Raw genomic sequence first — 19,578 nt, forward strand, 5'->3', positions numbered from 1 at the left:
CAACCAATGTGGTTGGTTTTTACAGTATAAAAAAATAAAGAGGCAAAGAAAATTATTTTACTATGGTAAATATGAGCAAGTGACTTTATGAATGGATCACTGAATCATTGGCCCACTCGCTTTGTTAAAAACTGCATTTTGCTTCAGTAATGAAACACTGTGTTTGTTGTTTGGAGATGGACAACAGTTTGGCTGTGGCTTTTTTGTTGGCAAAAGTGAGCCAAAAATAGACAATACTTGATGGTATTGTGTCTAAAATGTAAATATTGACTTGTTGTCCAAAAATCAGCATTACATTTGCAGTTGTGCATATAATCAGGAAAAAAAACTGCATGCAATGTAAGATGCAGAACGAGTCTGGGCCAGGGCTTGTTAAATGCATTAATAATTTTTTTAAATAATTCTCATTATTATCGACACCAAATTAAATCGACAGCCCTAAAATAACCCCACTTTTTATGTAATATTTAAATAGCAAAAATAGATCAAGAAAATAAAGAAACAAAGATTGTAATGGAACATTTTATATAATTTATGTGAAGAGAGGAATTTGTATGACGCGCAGACTTTAAGGGACAATCACAGAGGGAATGATGGGACACTTTGCCTAAAAACACCATTTAGCCTTGACCTTACATTCCTAAAAAATAGAATATGTTCTGAAATAGTGCTAAATCCGTGTTGATTCAAAGAGCTTATATAATTATTATATATGTACCTCTGATTGCACATGATTTGATTGATACTCGGTCTTAGTGTGTCAGTTTGCTTGGCAATGTAAATAAAATCCAGTTAGACTAATGGACTGTTGTGCTCAGCTGATGAGTTGTTTATGGTGGCGTAACTGAATCACTTCTTGAACATTCATCCTTCTCCTATTGCTGTTTTACACAATGTGGTAAAATCACTGTAGTGATTGGACTCTTGTGCTCACTGCCCTTTTTTGTACCTTTCTGAACAATATCCTTTGAAAATAGGTTACCTAGTTTTAGTGTCACTTCCTTTATGCATTGCTGGCAGAAGAATACAGACTTTGGAGTCATACTACAATATCAAAACACATCAACTTCCATATCGGGATCTTATTTTGGTTTCAAACACTACGACCTGAAGTATTGCAAATTAAATGGCGAGTAAGTGAACCGATAAGTGCGACGGTCCCTCTCAAGTCTCCATACATGATACGACTGCAATGTTGGCGATGTGGCACAGGCGCAGCTAATCGAGCGAGATCTGATTACCTGCCTTTAGTTCAGAGCAGATCCGCCAGGACAATAGCGGTTTTGTTAGCCTCACTGCCATGAGACCACTACGCATTGAACAGCACGGTGAGAACCAAAACCAAAACAGTGGAGCAGAACTGGACGAACCAGTTGAGCTGCTTTTGTCACCGATACCAGTGTTTTTTCACCTCGGCTTCACCCTTTCCCAAGTTTATCTTCGTACACTAAGGAATCCACGTTGACTTTGTCAGAGATCTCTCCTGTCCTGGCTGTAAGCTGGGCGTCTCTGAAGCGATCTCGGCTGCTGAATTATTGAGAGAGGCCTCGGCACCTGCTGTGTCAGCTGGAGGTGGAGGAGATGCGCTCGTCAGCCGGTGACAGAATGAAACGCACACCCAGCCTTCCTGCTGCTCACATGTGACCCCTCACCTCCAGGCTGGACACACATACACCTCAGCCGACCAACATGACACCTGACCCCTGCTGTACACCCAAGAACAGGCCAGATAAGAACAAGATAATTACAGCACTGATCCTGTATTACAGAGCAAGTTCCAAAACACAAGCTACTAAACGATTTTTTAGGGAACAGTTCAGGCCATAAAATTTAATTGACTTATAAACCTGTGTATCAGCTGTTACTCCAGTCTTCAGTGTCGCATGATCCTTCAGAAATAATTAAAACTTTTCTTATCAATATTGAAAACAGCTATGCTCAGTGAATGTTCAATGAATGGAAAGTTAAATCGAACACCCACCGTTCATTTGAAATAGAAATCTTCTGTAATATTCTAAATGAATGCATCCTTGCTGGATTAATTTGAGTATTAATTTCTTTCTAAAACAAGATGAATGTACTGACCAATAAATATATGGTTTGCATGCTTTGATGTAATTTGCATCGTCAGAAGAACTTCCTTAAGACCATGTATTTGCCCAAGTAGGTTGATTTAGGTTCATGTGCATCAGATGTATTTCTTAGTCATATATGAACTTAAACTCTTAAATAGTATCTTAAATATCTATAATATTTTCTCAAACAAAGTTCGTTAATCATTACAGAGTTGCTTTGGTGTATTGGTAGTAATAGGAACTTTGCTAAATTTGTCTTGAAATATCTTGAATTAAATTTAAAAGGTTTCTTTTTGAGATTAATTTAGACTTAAATTCTATGACAAGATTTAGCAAGCATTTTAAGCACATCTCTTAATTCATCCCATTTTAAGAAATACCTATAAAACAGAAAGCGAAAAAAAGCATTACATGATTAAAACATGTTGCATTATAATTTTAATATTAAGTTACACAAACATCATTTCTAACTTCAAAATCATGGAAATAAGTAACTGACCCAGTTAAATAGTGTATTAAGTGATTATGGTTCCCTGATAGAATTTGTTTATATTAATTACATGTATTTTGTCACATCACTGATAAATGCTAGTATTAAATGCTCCTAGTTTAACCAAAAGCCCTGCATAACTGAACATTAAACACTATCAGGTCTTCTTTATTTCTCATCTTGTTCAAAAACAATTAATGCTTAATTTCAACATTTTTAATCTCCCCATTAAGTCTCATGCAATGCATGCACAATTTAATCTGGAACACTTTAGAGAACTACTGTATATCTATCAAATGCAAATAAATCAAGTTTAGTTTCTAATTGTTGATTTAAAAATAACTGCGTAAATCAGACAGTCTGTTTTCGTTTTTTTTTTTTTTTGTGTGTGTATGTTTATGAACTAGTCAAGCTAGTCTGTATGTGACTAATTGGATGACTAGTCAAATTATTTGATTCATGTAACTACTTTCATAATGTCATTTCTGTTTACTTAAAGGGGTCATCGGATGTCCATTTTCCTCAAGTTGATATGATTCTTTAGAGTCTTAATGAAAGGTCTGTAACATAGTTTGGTTAAAATTTATCAATGGTAGTATAAACCACACCCCTTTTACCCTGTTAAAAACAGCCCTGTCTACAGCAAACCGTTTTATTGCATGTTCCTTTAAATGCAAATGAGCTCTGCTGACCCCGCCCCTCTTCCATTTACTTTAGCCTTATTCATTGTGAAACTTGCTAATTAGCACATTATTATTAATGACAGTCACTCAGGGCGGGGGCTAAGGTAAGACGCCAGTCCAGTCTGTGCTATGTACTGTCAATCAAACTATTGTGGGAGGGGCCTGTCTGTGTGAAGTCACAAAGACACGCATCTGAGATCGGCTCCATTTGAGAAAGGGGAAATGATTTAACGAGATATAAAAAAAAAAACACACTGGGTGGATTTGATCATTATAGGGTGGTTGTGTACACATTTCAGTTCAAACTACTTGTTAAAGTCACATGATGACCCCTTTAATATCAGGAATCCCTTAGTTTGGAAACATTGATAACTTTAGTTACTTCTGCATTGACCTGCTTGACATATAGTGAACCATTCTGACCGCTTTCTGTTTTGGAGGTTAAAATCTCGTATATCTAGGCGACTTGATTGAACCCTCCAGAAGCAGGACAGTTCATGTTGACTTCCTTGTATTGAGTCAGATAATCTCTCCTGCAGTATTACAGTACTGAAGCAGAACTTGCCCTACATTACTGTGCCAAGTGATACAGATTTCCAAAGAGCTGTAACTAAACTTCGGATCATCGGCTCACGAGCCATCCTGCTATTTTCAGTTCTTCCCTCCAGACTGCATATTCTCAGGGTTATACTTGATGTTTTCGGTGTTTTTCTCACTCTCTCACTTTTTCTCCTCCCGCCAAACATGGCCTAATTTTCATGCACAAACCACTCCATGCTGAAGTGATACCCAAACCCAGATCTCCTATAAATATCTTCAGCACTGTCCGAAACAGTGCATTTCTGTTTAGATCTGACACACTATGCATCGGTGGGCTCTTCAAGTACCATCTGTCCATAGATCTGTACGACAGGATCTGAGAACGTTTCCTTCTCACCATCAGGAACTGAAACTGTAGACTGAAACAGCAGCCGCAGACGTGTATTAGCGGGGGCTGTTTCTTGGCGACGCGTCCGCTGCATGCTCTGTTTAACATTACGCAGACTCAGAGATGGCAACAGTGCTTTTCATCAGAGAAGCTGCAGACGAGCTCTTCCTGTTGTGAGTCTCTGATAACCGCCGGCGGGGGGAGGGGTGGAGGAGAGCCAAGCCGCATTGTGTTTAAAATGTGACCATTGTCTGATTGGTCTTCGGAGCCGGTCCATGGAGCTGCGGGAAATGGGTCAGTGAGTTCCCACAAGGCAGCCTGCAGCCAGGGAGAGCCTCTGATTCACACCGAATCATTCGCCTTGATCTTCTTCATCAGAGCCATGCTCAAGTCTCAGCTGGGTCACTGCTTAAAGGAGCCATTCAACCAAAAACGCCAATTCTGTCATTTGCTTGCTATTTAATCGCTTTAAGCTACAGGCAGAAAGTCCCCGGTGATCTTTCTTTTTCGTAAGAAGTGGAGATGCTGAGCTCAAAAAATGTCTTCTGAAGTCATATGAGCAAGTTTAAAACATTATTCAAAATCACCTGTCACTTTTTAAGGCACTTGAGAGACAATTTTCACTATTTTATTATTGTGGCTAATATTAATTACTGTAATGATATTACAACATCTATAGGGATTTTGATGCATTTATAAATAAAGCAATTATAAGAAAGTTAAATGCATCTTTAATTTAAATATATCTTTTTTTTTGGGGGGGGGGGCCAATACATTTCACTCAAAATATGAGTGTAGTGAGACTAAAAGAGAGTTTGTATGGAAGTTTGTTTCCACCACTGAATTAAAAAAAACAAGTAGCTAATTTCAAAATTAGACTTTTTGTCTTAGAATTGCAAATTTACACACAACTCTCTCAGTATTGATGCAAATTCACAATTGCAAGTTAAAATGTAACAATCGCATGATGTAAACTCTGGGAAACAAAGTCAGAACTAGGAAATATAAACTTATAATTCTGAAGTCCTATTTTTGTATCTCATAATTCTGAGGTGGTTACGTGCAATTGCGAGCTATATAGAGTCAGAATTGTGAGATGAAATGCTCACAATCATATGAAATAGACAAAAGTTTTACGCAATTGCGATTTAATTTTTCACAATTCAGAAGAAAATGTCAGAATTTAAATTGTGACAATACATTTAAATTGTGAGAAAAACAAGATTTGCGAGGAAAAAGTCTTATATCACGCAATTCTGAGAAAAACAAACTTGCAATTGCGAAAAAGTCAAAATTGTGAGAAAGTCACAATTACCTTTTAAATGTTTTTGTTCAGTGGCAGAAACAAGCTTCAATACATTTGTAACTTTACAAAATCATACAAAAAGAACTTGTTTATCAGCACTTCCTGCAGACTTTTTTTTTTTTGTCTGTCTGCATGAATGTCTCATCTTTTGCTGTCATCTGCGATGACATGATTTTGAGTGACTGGAGTAGCTACACGCCAAGTTGTCATGCTTGTCATCTTTTAGTTTCATGACAGGTGGCAGCTAGTGGTACCTACTTTGTTAGCGTTTTAACCACATAGTCACTGTCACTGTATTGCTTACAATAGTGTGTTCCACTCAACTACTGCTCATGCTCACAGAAAAAGCAAAGTCCGCTCAATTAACGTGAACTTATACTTGTATGCTTGCTCCTGTTTTTTAGTAGTGCTACTGTGCTATAACATGGTGTACAGCTGCACTGGGCAATGCTGGTAAAATGATGCTACATGAAGTGACGTTATTCTATGCTCATATGCTCTCATTATAATAGCTTTGTAGGACTAATTATTTGGATTTCTTTTTTTTTTTTAATCCAACAACATCTGTTTCTGTTACATTGAATTAATAAAAAATAATAATATTGATATTTAATATTAAGGTAACACTTTACAGTAAGGTTCCATTGATGTTATTTAATGTATTAACTAACATGAACGAACAATGAACAATACATTTATTACAGTATTTAATAATCTTTCTTAATGTTAGTTAATCAGAATACAGTGGACAACAGAACAACTGTTGATTTAATAATGAATTAGTAAATGTTAAAATTAACTTGAACTAAGATTAATACATTCTTAGTTTGTTAACTAAGTAGATAACTAAAGAACCTTATTGTAAAGTGTTACCAATATTAATATAAATTTTGTCCAGTCTTCTTTCAGTAAAAGTGTGGCTATTTTATTGTCTTTATTATTATTATTTTTATATATATATATATATATATATATATATATATATATATATATATATATATATATATATATATATATATATATATATATATATATATATATATATCATTAAAATTTTGTTACATTTAAAAATCATTCCAAATTAACTTCATATAATTTAATAATATAATAAATAATCATTACAAAGCTTTTTTTGGTTTTCAGCCAAGTGCATCCAGAATTTTCATTTCGGTGCATCTCTAGAAGAATACATGTTTTATTTAATTTAATTAAAATGTAACCGTAATTTACTTTCGAATGCCCAATTTCTGAAAGGTCGGAAGAACTTTTTGTACAAGTTCAAGTTGCACTGTAGTATCGCAATGTTTTGCAGAATATGGCAGTATATTTAAAACCGCAATAATATTGTGATAATATCGTATCGTGAGGCATCTCTACAATACTTAAAATACGTTGCAGCAGGTCTAAATTGCATTAGCATTGCATGGGTGTATTAGTCATATTTTATCATCTATTTTATTTTCCCTCACTCCAACGGAAACCCATTAAAAATGAAGAGTATTCAGAACAGAACAAAAAACGAAAAATATAAACCGTTTAAGTAATATGATAAAAGCAAAACTGAAACATGCGGTATGCGTGAAATGTGCTGTACAAATAAACTTCGGCTCACATGTTTCTCTCATGTGGCATGGATCCAGATATTTTGCATGCTTGGCTCTGCACATTTCAGAGAAAAACCTGACCTACATTTCAGAAAAACATGGAAATTTCAGGCTAAAAAACAAAACAAATATTATGTATGTAGGCTACGTCAATGTGCACAAAAATCTTTAGCTTCCTCTGAGCTTCTCAAGGCACAATGTTTTTCTAGATTTGAACTACAAGCCTGTACATTATTACACAGTGATCCATGGAAAGTGTCCTCATCACAGTGGCGTGGCCTTTGCAGAGCCAGCGTGCGTGTGAAGGATTTCCTGCTGCCGCTTCCTGCTCCAGTCGCTAGGTGTGATTTTACCCCACAGGTGTTTTCTTTGGAACGTTACCTGTTTTTTTCTGCCATATGATGCCGCTAACCCTGAGGCGCTCTGCTGCTGTGGAGTGTAGCAGTGCTGCGGTGTCTGTCACATTGTGCACTGTTGGTCGTCCGCGTGCTCTCACGTCAGGCCTGCTGTAGCTATAGCAGCGCCGGTGACCCGAAGGGTTAAAGGCTGCATGACGGGTTGGCGTTTTCCGGATAAAGAGAGCCATGTGGGCTGGTGCAAAAGAGGGAGGACAGATTGTGGGAGGTCTGTTTGATGGGAAAGTTGTGCCAGCAGGCAAATCTCTCCTGTACCTTCCTGCCCCCTCGTACACACACACACACACACACACACACACACACACACACAGACCAGCATTTGGATTATAGCTGAGTTATGATAAGTGAGGAGCACAGTTTGAAGACAGCTGTGAAAAACAGGTTCCTACATTTATAGTTTTGGTGCTTGCAAAACTTACCATCACAATGCTTGAGTGTTGTGGTTGGTTGCATTCCTGAGTGTTTTTAACCTGTTGCTATGCAGTTTCTAGGGTGTTCTGTGGCTTTGCTGGTAGAGAGAGACTCGTCATTGGTTACAAATTGGTCATTTTTTTTTTTTTAAGGTTGTTCCTGACAATAATAAAGCCCTATGAAATCTTTTTCCCCAGTTTAAAATTTACAGGATTCTGTTTGAATGGTTGAATTTTAGTAACCAAAAAGCATGTCTTATCAAAAGAAGTAATGGAACATAAAGTTTAACAACAATTTATATAAAGTTTATTTATAAAATTAATTTGGAGCCATTTGCAGATATCTCTCAAATTCTGAGTTTTCCTTTTAAATGGGTAATTAAAATAAAAAAGTATGTCTAATTAATTGAAATCATAAAAGTTATGCAGTATAATAACAATAAAACGTTTAACAAAAACACAGTTTAGAGTGTTATGAAAGGTTTAATTTTTTTCATGAATTGTTTAAAATTAAAAATTAAATTAATGTATTTAGCAGATGCTTTTATCCAAAGCGACTTACAGTGCATTCAGGCTATAAATTTTTACCGCTTCATAGAGCAATGCTCTACCAATTGAGCTACAGGAACACTATTATATTATTATTATTATTATTATATTATTAAAGTGTTTTTTTTTGTCTAATCAGTTTAATCTGTAACTTACCTAAAACTATTAAAAAAATTAATTAGCAGTCATTCAAATTGAAAAAAAGGTTAGTATAAGTCACTGCGGTTGTAGTAATAATTGATAACTTTATTTTAATGTGTTTTTAAATGTTTTAAGAAAACCTAATCTGAAATGCCACCGTCTATCTGAGATCTAGAAACTATAAAAATATTAAATTTATTAGAAATGCAAAAACAAAATAATGAAATAAAATAAATTCTAAATGGTAATAATATTTAGGGGTAACAAAGCTACAAAGATGAACCTTGCAGTGACACCTTTGTATGTTTCTGAAAGTGTACTGTATCTGCTAGGTCTGCTAGCCGGTCTGTAGCCCCGGGGCTCTGATACAGCTCAGGTCTTTCCTTCAGTGTGTTGTATGAGTCTATGTGGTGTTCATCACTGTTGGCTCGCTGAGCTGCATTGCTCCTGAGAGACAGTTGCATCCTCTCTGAGGACTGTATCGCATCGCATGCGTCACACAGAGCTGTCAGCACCAATAGGAAGTAAAACTGTAAATTAACAAATTATACATGCCTGTGTTTAATCCTCAGGAGAGAAAATGCCTTGAAACAAGAAGAAATTACGGTTGCACTTTATTTTACAGTACGTGTACTAAAATGTACTTTTAGTGTACTTAGTGTATTTATCTAAGAAAGTTCTGGTAACACAAGGGAACTACATGGGGTAGGGTTAGATTTAGGGGTAGGTTCAGGGTTAGTACCTAGTTATTACATAGTTATTGTAATTACTATAATAAGTACATAGTATGTACATGAGGAACAGGACTGTAAAATAAAGTGCTACCGAAATGAGCATTAGTAAAAGAAGCGTGTAGTAGCGCTTGTGCTAGATGCTGAATTGTGTCACAGTTGCTGGAAGTGTCCTGTTCCTCTTCCCTGCGGCTCTTACACACTCTGTAGACGTCTTAATGTTGATTGCAACAGGATCTGGCCGTCATTGTCTGTAAGTGTGTTAAAAGGGAAACACTGAACCTCGGACCCGATTGCATGTGTCACGCACGCCCATTTCCCTCTGCAGGGCGACGTCAGTGGCGTGTGTTTATGATGACTGATAAGAGCAGCGTGTTCTCTATCACTGTCTGCACAAAGCTTCAGCCCCACGTGTGTGTGTGTGTGTGTGTGTGTGTGTAGAAAGTGCTGTTTGACACTTTGCTGTGGATCTGCAAGAAGATGGAACGTTTCTAGTCTTATTTTCCATCATTTCTTTTGTCAGCAGACTAGGGCTGTAAAGCTTGAAAATGTCAAAATACAACATAAAAATCCCCATAAAACTATCCCAAATTACTTGTGCCTTACATCCAAACTATTTTGAGTGATTATAGCAACCCTTCGTCCAGACCAATGTTATTACTGTTAACTGAAATTAAAACCATAAAAAAGACTTATTTTATTAAGTTTATTTCAACTTGTTGCCAGGGCATAATTTCTCATCTTTTAGTTAACCCTGAAGTACTAAAATTACTCGAACCAATACGTAAAAACTTAATAGACATTAAAAAAAACACAACATTGAATGTTAAAACATTATTTTAACTTCATTAGGTGCTTTTGATGCTTCAAATTTATTTTCATATTTTTGGGAAGCAAAGCATCTGAAACAGAAGCAGTTTGACTAAAACTATTTGGGGAAAAGAGTCATTCACACTGTGAAACGAGGACAGTATAATTACATGAATTAAAAATAAAAATCAGTCAAAATATCTGATAATTTGGCCTTTTTGGGAACAGGCAAGGTTAGTTCGAAGATAGTAAAATATTCAGTAGTACTACTCTTAAAAACGTTAATATACTAATTTATTCGTTCATTCATTTATTCACCTATTTATATGAATTTAGTTTTTGCTTAATACCTTTAGTCTGTTTTCAAATGATATGTATTCAAGGTGTAAGGAGATTATCAAATGATTATTGATTTTTGATGGTTTAAATTATTGATGGTTACACCATTATTATTTGGTAGTTTTAGCAAACAAGAATGAGTAGATATCTAAGATCTTGACACTCTTATCTGTTAGTGATCCGTACCTTGTCCAGTTAATCATTTTCATTTTTTACAACATTTCATATAAAACAAAAAAATATTTGAGGACGTCCATCAAGACTTTTTAAGCAAAAGTCTGTAGTTTAAATCAACAAAAAGACTGAGAACGTGTGTGTCCGGAGTACAAGCTTGTGTCTGGTTGTGTACAACAGTGCCTCTTCATGAGCAGTGGTTTGGATGTCCGCGGCCCGATCACGTGATGTTGTCTGTCTGCTTCTTCACACTCCTCCACAACGCTCTCTTTGATGCAGATTGCTGATGTAATCCAGCGTGTCTTCATCATCACATGAGCCCTGAAGCAGCAACGTTTCTGGGTGGAATCGGAAATCTTTCGCACATATCTTCCCACACTTCTCCCAGTGAAGCCGAAGCCGAGAGGGGTTTTCCCTCCTGCGCTGCTTGCGTCTCTTTTGTGCGCTGAAGATCACGTGTAAAAGCGGATACTCTAGCCGGCCCGTCACAATACCACAGGACTACGTAATCAGGACAGAGTGTGAGGAAACACAATGGTGCGCCTGGACCGGCTCCAAGAGGAACTAGGCTTGAGGCCGCTGTTTATACTCTCCTTAAATCAGGGGTGCCCCGATAGATCGATCGGGAAGGCATTGCTGGTAGATCACGCTTTGGGTCAGTGGTGCGAGATAACTTAAAACCCAAATATATTCACTAATGTTATGACTCATGTCTAACAAAAAAGTGTGAGCACCCCGGCCTTAAATCATTCATTCAGGTGGATTGCATTAGTTTATTAACCAGGACTGTTGACGTGTCATTTTCATATCACGTTACCCTTGTATGCCTGATCTTGAGCGCCGTATTACTGCAAGTGTGTTTAATATCTAATGAGCAGACATCACCAAAACAACTGCTGCTGTTGTCTGGGACGGTGTGGACCAGCGGTTCGAGGATTACTAGGATGAACTGATTATACCGATGAACCACCTTGTAATACAAATAAAGGTTACTTTCAGGATCAAGCACTTTCTGCTTTTGTGATTTACCTAGAATTTATCTGATTACAGAAACAGAAAAATAACATGTATTTTGAGTATTGTTAATACTACTAAAAATAATAATAGTAATTTTAGCTGTATACAATATTAAATGTTTTTGTTAAAATAATAATAAATTATTAGTAAAATTATTATTACTTTTTTTATAAATCTCTTATAATTAAATTATTAAATAATAATAATATTCTTAATAATAATATTCAAATAATTTTATATGTGGATATAATAATAATAATTCATTAATTTTATGTAATTTACTAAACATTATTTTGGTTGTCTAATTTAAGCTACATAAGTTTAATATTAATGATATAAATGATAACTATACAATAATGCATTATTTGTTAAATTATAGCGACAATATTAATATAATTATTGAAACATTAATTCTTATTATTATTGAACGTTATAATTTAATTATAAAATTGTTATTAATAATATGATAATATTATTTTTAATAATACTAATAATAATATATATTTAAATAATTAACAATTAAAATAATTACATTTGCCATATTATAAATGCAATACAGTATGTTCAGTATGTCATTATACTGCATAAAGGTAATAAATATCATAATGTAAATTATTTAATGTAAACTTTGCCTGAGCGCTGATCTCATTTTAATTTTTTCATACATTAATAATTGTTTGTGCTGCAGATATTGTTGGGTGCTTTTTTCTTAGAAATGCATCAAATGATGCCATTTATCGATAGACCAGATATCAAAGAGTTAAACACATTGGTAAAGTGATTATCTGTCTGTCTGTAAAGAATACTACTGTTGTATTCACACTAAAACAGTCTGGTAGCAGCGTTGTTTGTCATGCAGTGGTAGCAGGACACGTCATGAATGTGATCCAGAAGTGACTCCTCTGGCTCTCTGCCAGTGAAGTGGTGAAGGTTTTGTGCTTCGTGGTCTTTCAGCTCACGCACAGCTCTGAAAGAGCAGATTGTGGTGGATTGATGCCATCGATAGATAATGGACAGATACAGATAAGCAGAACCAATGAAAACAACAAGTATCTATGCCAAGCATAAATAAATGCCTTATCAAGTCTAAACCATCTGATCTGATACCCATCTCTGGTTTCTCATTCTCCACATACTGTTTTACTTTAAAACTTTCCATCTTTGATTTACTTAACTTCTCACATCCACCTTGTCTTATTATACAGGATAAGAATAGAAATCTTTGTAATCTGTCCTCAAACAGTGGTGACTTTGCTGTGGCGCTGGCGTTGTGTGTCCTGTTGTGTAATCTTCACCAGACGAGTCTTTCAGGTGTTTCATTCAGTCTGCCTGTATTCTGGAGCGTTGCATGAGCCAATCAATTTCAATAGATGATGTTCCAAGCCACTGATTTTTCTTATCGAATATCCCGTTTCCCTTGTAAAACATGTAAGATTCAGGAACTTTAAGAGGTTGTCAAACATCGGTTCTTTCAGATGTCTTCTCAGCAGACTTTTAACGTCGCTCGTGCATCCAAGTAACGTTAGCATTAGCGCTTGATTGTTGTCATGCACATGCAGATTGAAGGGCTCCTCATGTTGTGTGTCTGCAGAGCAGCGCCTGTGAAAACCGCTCTGTGTCGACTCAAGAGCAAACCTTGGGCTGATGCCGTATCAAGGGCTTCAACAGAATGGAAGGACATCGTATAATGATGCTGTTTTCAGGCCAGCCATGAATATAAATGAGTTTTAATGAATGTTAATGTGCTCCTCTCGGTGCTATTGTAGATGATGGGTGATTGTCGGCTGTATTAGCGGTATTTTTATATCCAAACGTGTGTTAATCTCACAAAAAAAAAGAGCCCAGGAAACATTAATTTGTTCATAAAAAAAAAAAAAGACTGAATTAATTTTAGTCAGTAATTTCTCAAACTGACAAAAGATGGGACAAAAAGATTTGTTGATTTAAATAGCAGATGTTCATTTTTATTCTAGTAATGCTTTACAACATATTCACAACAAATATCATAAATTGCATAAATGTTAGTGTCATTGAGCTACTATATAGTTTTTATTAATATTGTGAATCAGGTTTTTTATATTCTCTTTATTCTAATTTTAAAGTTTAAGTCATACTTTTGTGTTTTTTTTGTTATTTTTAGTTGTGTTTTGCTTTGTGTATTTTTTAAATTAATTTTTATTTATTTTATTCATATTTATTAAATTATATATTTATATTTTATTAAATTAAATTAAAATAAAATGGTAAATGATGACTTTCTCAACTAGGGTAAATAAGCTTTTTTCATATAAGTATAAATATGACATTAAAATGACAATTTAAAGGACATTTAAAGGACATGTTTGCCAAAAGGGGGAAAAACAATCTAAAATAATAAATAATAATCATAATAAAAGTACTTTACTTTAAATTGATTTAAAAAATGTTTAAATGAGCAATACCTGCTATAACAATACCTGCTCAAGATCTATTAGGAGCCATAAAAAGCAGTTTTATCTGCTTTGTGTTCGTCTTAGCTGTAAACCAAGCTGTTTTGACAGTGCTATCCTGTATCCCTGTGTTGGTGTCCATGAATTATTAAGGTTCATGAGGTGCTGATCATGTCGTCTCTCTCCTCTAGTGCCTGAGCTGTGGTGAGGATGAGCAGCAAGCGGAGTTTGTTTGTGCGGCTGGTGCCGTGCCGCTGCCTGCGGGGCGAGGAGGAGCCCGTCACCTCGCTGGACTACTCACACAACAGCCTGGAGCAGGTCCCCAAAGAGATCTTCAGCTTCGAGAAGACCCTAGAGGAGCTCTACCTCGACGCCAACCAGATCGAGGAGCTGCCCAAAGTACGAGTGCACCCTTGCACCACTAACACACATTACATTGCATTGCATGTCTCCAAAACGCCATTCAGTGCTTAGACGGTGAAACACTTCACTTTATTTTAGCTGGCAAGCAGCACCCCAGAGCATGTGTGGTTTGTTCCTGCCATGCTGTTTACAAGCAAACGATTTGCTTACACCGCAGGACTGGGACGTGTGAATCGGCCTATTTTTGCATTTTATTGCACACTGTACAAATGTATTAAAATTGTTAATGCATTTGGTATGAATTGGTTTAAAATCTGTAATATATTTTTTTCCAGTAACATCAGTTTAACCAAATGTTATGAAATGTTTTGTTATAAACTTGCAATTCTGAGAAATACATTTTGAATTGCAAGAGATAAAACGTATTTTGAGAGTAAAAAGTCAGAAGTGTTTTTGACTAAATAGACAATTCTGAGAAAATAAGGGCAAAATATTGCAAAATGATTTGATATAAAGTTTGTGAACTCCAAATTGTGGAACATAAACTATTCTATTCTGACAAATAAAGTGAGAATTTTCATGGGGGACAAATATAATTTAAGAATTTCTTCATTTATATGCACTAATATGATGAAACATGCTAATAAATAGTGACATTTACAGTAATATTTTGGTAACACTTTACAATAAGGTTCCTGTTGTCACAGTAACATCAGTAAGGCCTTGGGGTTTCCGTGGTGCAGAAAACACAGACAGAATCGTGGAACCCAGTCATAAAAACTGAATTTACTTATTAGTATAGATCATAAACCCCGCCCCTCCATGTAATCTGATGGAAACAAATCATTCTATTTCACTTCATTAAACATGTTTTTTGTAATTATATGATGAATATTCAATATATCATTCAGCCAGAACGGTTACAATTACAAAAGTATTTGCGATCAGGTTTCCTTTACTTGAATATAACAAAAGCCTGATAATGTTATACACTTGTCTTTCTTTTCTTTATCATGAGTGATCTTGGGTCTCAGGCATGTTATTTTCTGTAAAGCACATTGGGATTAACCCTATTTCGTTTTCTTTCACCTAACCAGAACTAATCTACTGCAAAATCTATTTGAAATCAATCCAACTGCTCATCAGATATTCATATGAAGTTTGATCTCATTAACATTTCCATGAATGTTTCCCAAAAGTCTCAATTTCTTGTTCTTTCCAGCAACTTTTCAACTGCCAGCTGCTCTACCGATTGAGTCTACCAGACAACGACCTGGCGGTGCTGCCGCCCGGCATCGCAAACCTCATCAACCTCAGGGAGCTCGACGTCAGCAAGAACAGTAAGAAAGCGGCCAATTCATCTCCTCTTTCCTCTTCCTTTTTGGAGTCTAGTTACGCTAGCGGACGACCCATAACCGAAGCGGAGGCACACTAAGATCTGCACTGACTCACTGACCCCTTATCCGCTGAAATTCAATTCAACACGGCCAGCTCCGCCTTTTGGATTTCAGTTTACACTGAGATACAAAATTCACCATTAACCTCAGTCGGCACACGTGTTTCCATGTGTCGTTCGTTGGCTTAGAATTGTGTGCAGTATAGTTCGTTATAAGCAGTGTTGGGCAAAGTTACTTTTAAAAGTAATGCATTACAATATTGCATTACTCCATAAAAAAGTAACTAATTGCATTACTTAGTCACTTTTTATGGAAAGTAATGCATTACGTTATTTTTGCATTTATAAAAGCCTCTTCAAACCAAAAGTGAAATGAATACGCCTCGGGCTGAAGGAAAAGTTAATTCACATCTGTGCAGTAGAATGCAGAAGAAGAAATTTCAGGTTTATTTTTTTTGTGAGTGAGATGAATTAATGCATATTCATATTTGCTTTAGAACTACAGTAACAGATTTCTCTCAACATAGGGACAGGAGAGCTCTCAACCAATAAATTGACGAAAGAAAAAGTAACTTGCGTTACTTATTTGTAAAAGTAACTAAGATATTCTCTTGTAAATTAGAAAAGTAATGCGTTGCTTTACTAGTTAAAAAAAAAAAAAAGTAATCTGATTATGTAACTCGCATTACTTGTAATGCGTTACCCCCAACACTGGATAGAAGTGCTAGAAATAACACATATAAACAAATGGGAGCTAGTAGCCTATCTAGACAGATTTGAGCAGAGCTGTAGGATTTCCCACTCAATTTGATATCCTGTACACTGATGACAATCTGAAGTGTGTCGCTGGAAACACTTTATTCTGTTCTGAAGCATGAGTGAAGAGCACAACACTACAAACACATGCTCAAATCTGGTTACACATCACTTCATCTTTCAGCTGCTGTGTGGCAGGATCAGATAAAGCACTGACAGACAGGGACGAGCTCAGCCCAGCACAGGACGTCTCATTCAAAACATTGTTTTCATGCAGTACGCTCTCACATCAAATCAAGCTGCAATTTTTTCTTTCTTCAGCAAAATGCCATTCCTGCTTTACCAGAATTTCAGATGTTTAAAAAAAAAAAGAAAGAAAGAAAAAATATTCCATGAGCCACATTGAATTTAAATGGTGAATTGCTTATATTTATTCATAGAAAAAATAATTTAACAATAATAATACAAATATTTTTAAGCAGGTTATATATGTTTTAAAAAGTTTGGGGTCTGTAAGATGTCAGCTTTATTTATTTATATTAATTGTGATAATAAGATAATAAAATACTTGACCTGTTAAATATGTTAAAAATAAAATTTAGCCAGCTTTACTTGCTTCTGTTAAGATGTTGATTTGCAGGTTTCCATGAATTTAATTGATACTCCCTTCCTGACCATAACGTGTCTGTTTTTAGCAGAGCCGCTGAAGGTGGGTCTCCTTGTGTGGTGTGTGTGTGTGTGTGTGTGTGTACTGTGGTTTGCTCTGCATGCTGGTTCAGTTTGCGTCTGAGTGCGCTGGAGGAACGATGTCTTAACATCAGCGTCACGCTCCAGCTCGTGCGGTTGGTAGGACAGGAAGTCAGCAGTCTAGCTCGAATGCTGCTTCAGCTTGTGCTTCTAAAAACAGCGTGAGGTGTTGGGTGTTTCTTTAGTGGTCCATTTCTATAAAGACCTAGTTGATCAAGTATTATTACTTGACATTGTTTTATGCATTGTTGTGAATTATAGCTTATTTTGATCAAATTCTGATTCCAGATAATATAGTGCCATAACCCTAAAATATAAACATCTTACAATACCTGTCAGAATTTTTCATTTTATTATTTTTTTTTTTATAAGAGAAGTCAGCATTTTTGATCATTAAGTAATACTGTAACAAATTACTGTAGTTACAAAAATCATTCTAATGTGCTGATTTAGTGCTTAACTGTTATCCGTTATTATTTAGGTCGATTAAGAAACATTTCGTTGCTTTATTAATATCTTTACGGTCACATTTAATTAGTTGAATGTGTTGTTGCTGAATAACTTACACCAGACTTTTACTGTATCATGATTTCCACTAAATAATTAATACACAACATGAATACACAAATGTTTTTAACACTGATATTTAGAAATGATTTATGAGCAGCATGTCAGCATATTAGGTTGATTTCTGAAGGATCACGTGACACCTGGAGTAATTATGCTAAAAATACAGCTTTGATTCACAGGAATAATTAACATTTTAAAATATACTCAAACAGAAAACAGTTGTTTTAAAAAAAAAAAAAAAAAAAAAAATATATATATATATATATATATATATATATATATATATATATATATATATATATATATATATATTATTTAACAGTATTAAGGTTTTTAGGGAATTTTATGAATGGGAAAAAAAGTAAATGCAAGCTTGGCGAGCATTAAAAACTCCTGTTAAAAGATTTTTAAAAATAATATTAATAATAATTTAATTATTACAAAAGTACCACCACTTCATTTATTTTTATTATTTTATTTTATAGACTAAAAAGATATAATAGTTGAGATCTGTAAATAGAATTAGAAATACTTTAGCGTATAAATAATTAGAAGAATGATTGTGTAATGTTTTATGGTGTAAGTTTCCAGGAGGGAATGAAATAACTGAACAATGTGTTTGTATATGAATTGTCTGATGTTAGTCAATATGTTAATGGAGCCCAGTGTCGTACAGAATCATTTTAAACCCTAGGCACAAAGAAGAGAGAACACATAAAACAAGCAACTTATAATTGAATCGCTTTTGTTTCTTTAAAATTACAGGCATCCAGGAGTTTCCTGAAAATATCAAGAACTGTAAGGTCCTGGCCATCCTAGAAGCGAGTGTGAACCCTATATCAAAGTAAGTCCATGTCCAGCAGAGATGACTGGTGTGTGTGTGCTCTGTCTGTGATGTAATGAAACACTCTCGTGTCTCCGCAGACTCCCAGAAGGCTTCACGCAGCTCCTCAGTCTGACCCAGCTCTACCTGAACGACGCCTTCCTCGAGTTCCTGCCGGCCAGCTTCGGCAGGTCAGAGCCACACACACACACACACACACACACACACAGAGACGGAACAAGATCATCCAAGCTCCTGTTTCAGATCAGACAGCATCGAGATTCAAGACTGGCCAATGTACCACGTTTACAGAACAAGCGGGAACCCAGTGTACCTGTAGCTTTCTCTATTTCAGTTTTATCACGTGATAGATAAAGTCTAAGGCCTTCTCAAGCCGAAGGGCAAACTAATCTATTCTGCAGTCTATTATGCATCAAACTAAGATTGATGTAAAGACTCAAAGCACTGCCATCAAGCTAGCATTTTTAAACATTCACTCACTAAAAAAATAAATCATTTGTAATCATTGACTTTAACCATTGACCACAAACAATCTGGATTTTATGTTCCTAAACGAAACATGGCTAGAAGACAGCTGCAGTGCAACAATCCTAAATGAAGCAGCCCCTCCTAACTTCACTTACATGAGTGTTTGCAGGACTGTTAGGAGAGGTGGGGGTGTAGCTGCTCTATTTACAGATGTCTATCAATGCAAGCAAGTGTCATTTGGTCAGTACTTGTTTTTTGAATATCTAGGGATTGTGCTGAAAGGTGCTCCACGCATTCTGTTTATTATTATTTACAGGCCTCCAAAATACTCT

The 19,578-nt window shown here is 35.6% G+C and overlaps 1 protein-coding gene across 1 annotated transcript in view; it reads left to right on the forward strand.

Annotated features, from left to right (window-relative positions):
- Window positions 1-19,578, forward strand: part of LOC113109440 (erbin-like) — a 68,561-nt gene that overhangs the window by 19,013 nt on the left and 29,970 nt on the right. Inside the window, exons 2-5 of the mRNA XM_026273008.1 lie at window positions 14,294-14,501; window positions 15,688-15,805; window positions 18,700-18,778; window positions 18,859-18,948. Of these exons, the coding sequence (XP_026128793.1) occupies window positions 14,313-14,501; window positions 15,688-15,805; window positions 18,700-18,778; window positions 18,859-18,948 (476 nt within the window). The 5' untranslated portion in view covers window positions 14,294-14,312. The remainder of the gene's footprint in view (window positions 1-14,293; window positions 14,502-15,687; window positions 15,806-18,699; window positions 18,779-18,858; window positions 18,949-19,578) is intronic.

This window comes from Carassius auratus, chromosome 10 (genome assembly GCF_003368295.1).
Source record: "Carassius auratus strain Wakin chromosome 10, ASM336829v1, whole genome shotgun sequence".
NCBI lineage: Eukaryota > Metazoa > Chordata > Actinopteri > Cypriniformes > Cyprinidae > Carassius > Carassius auratus.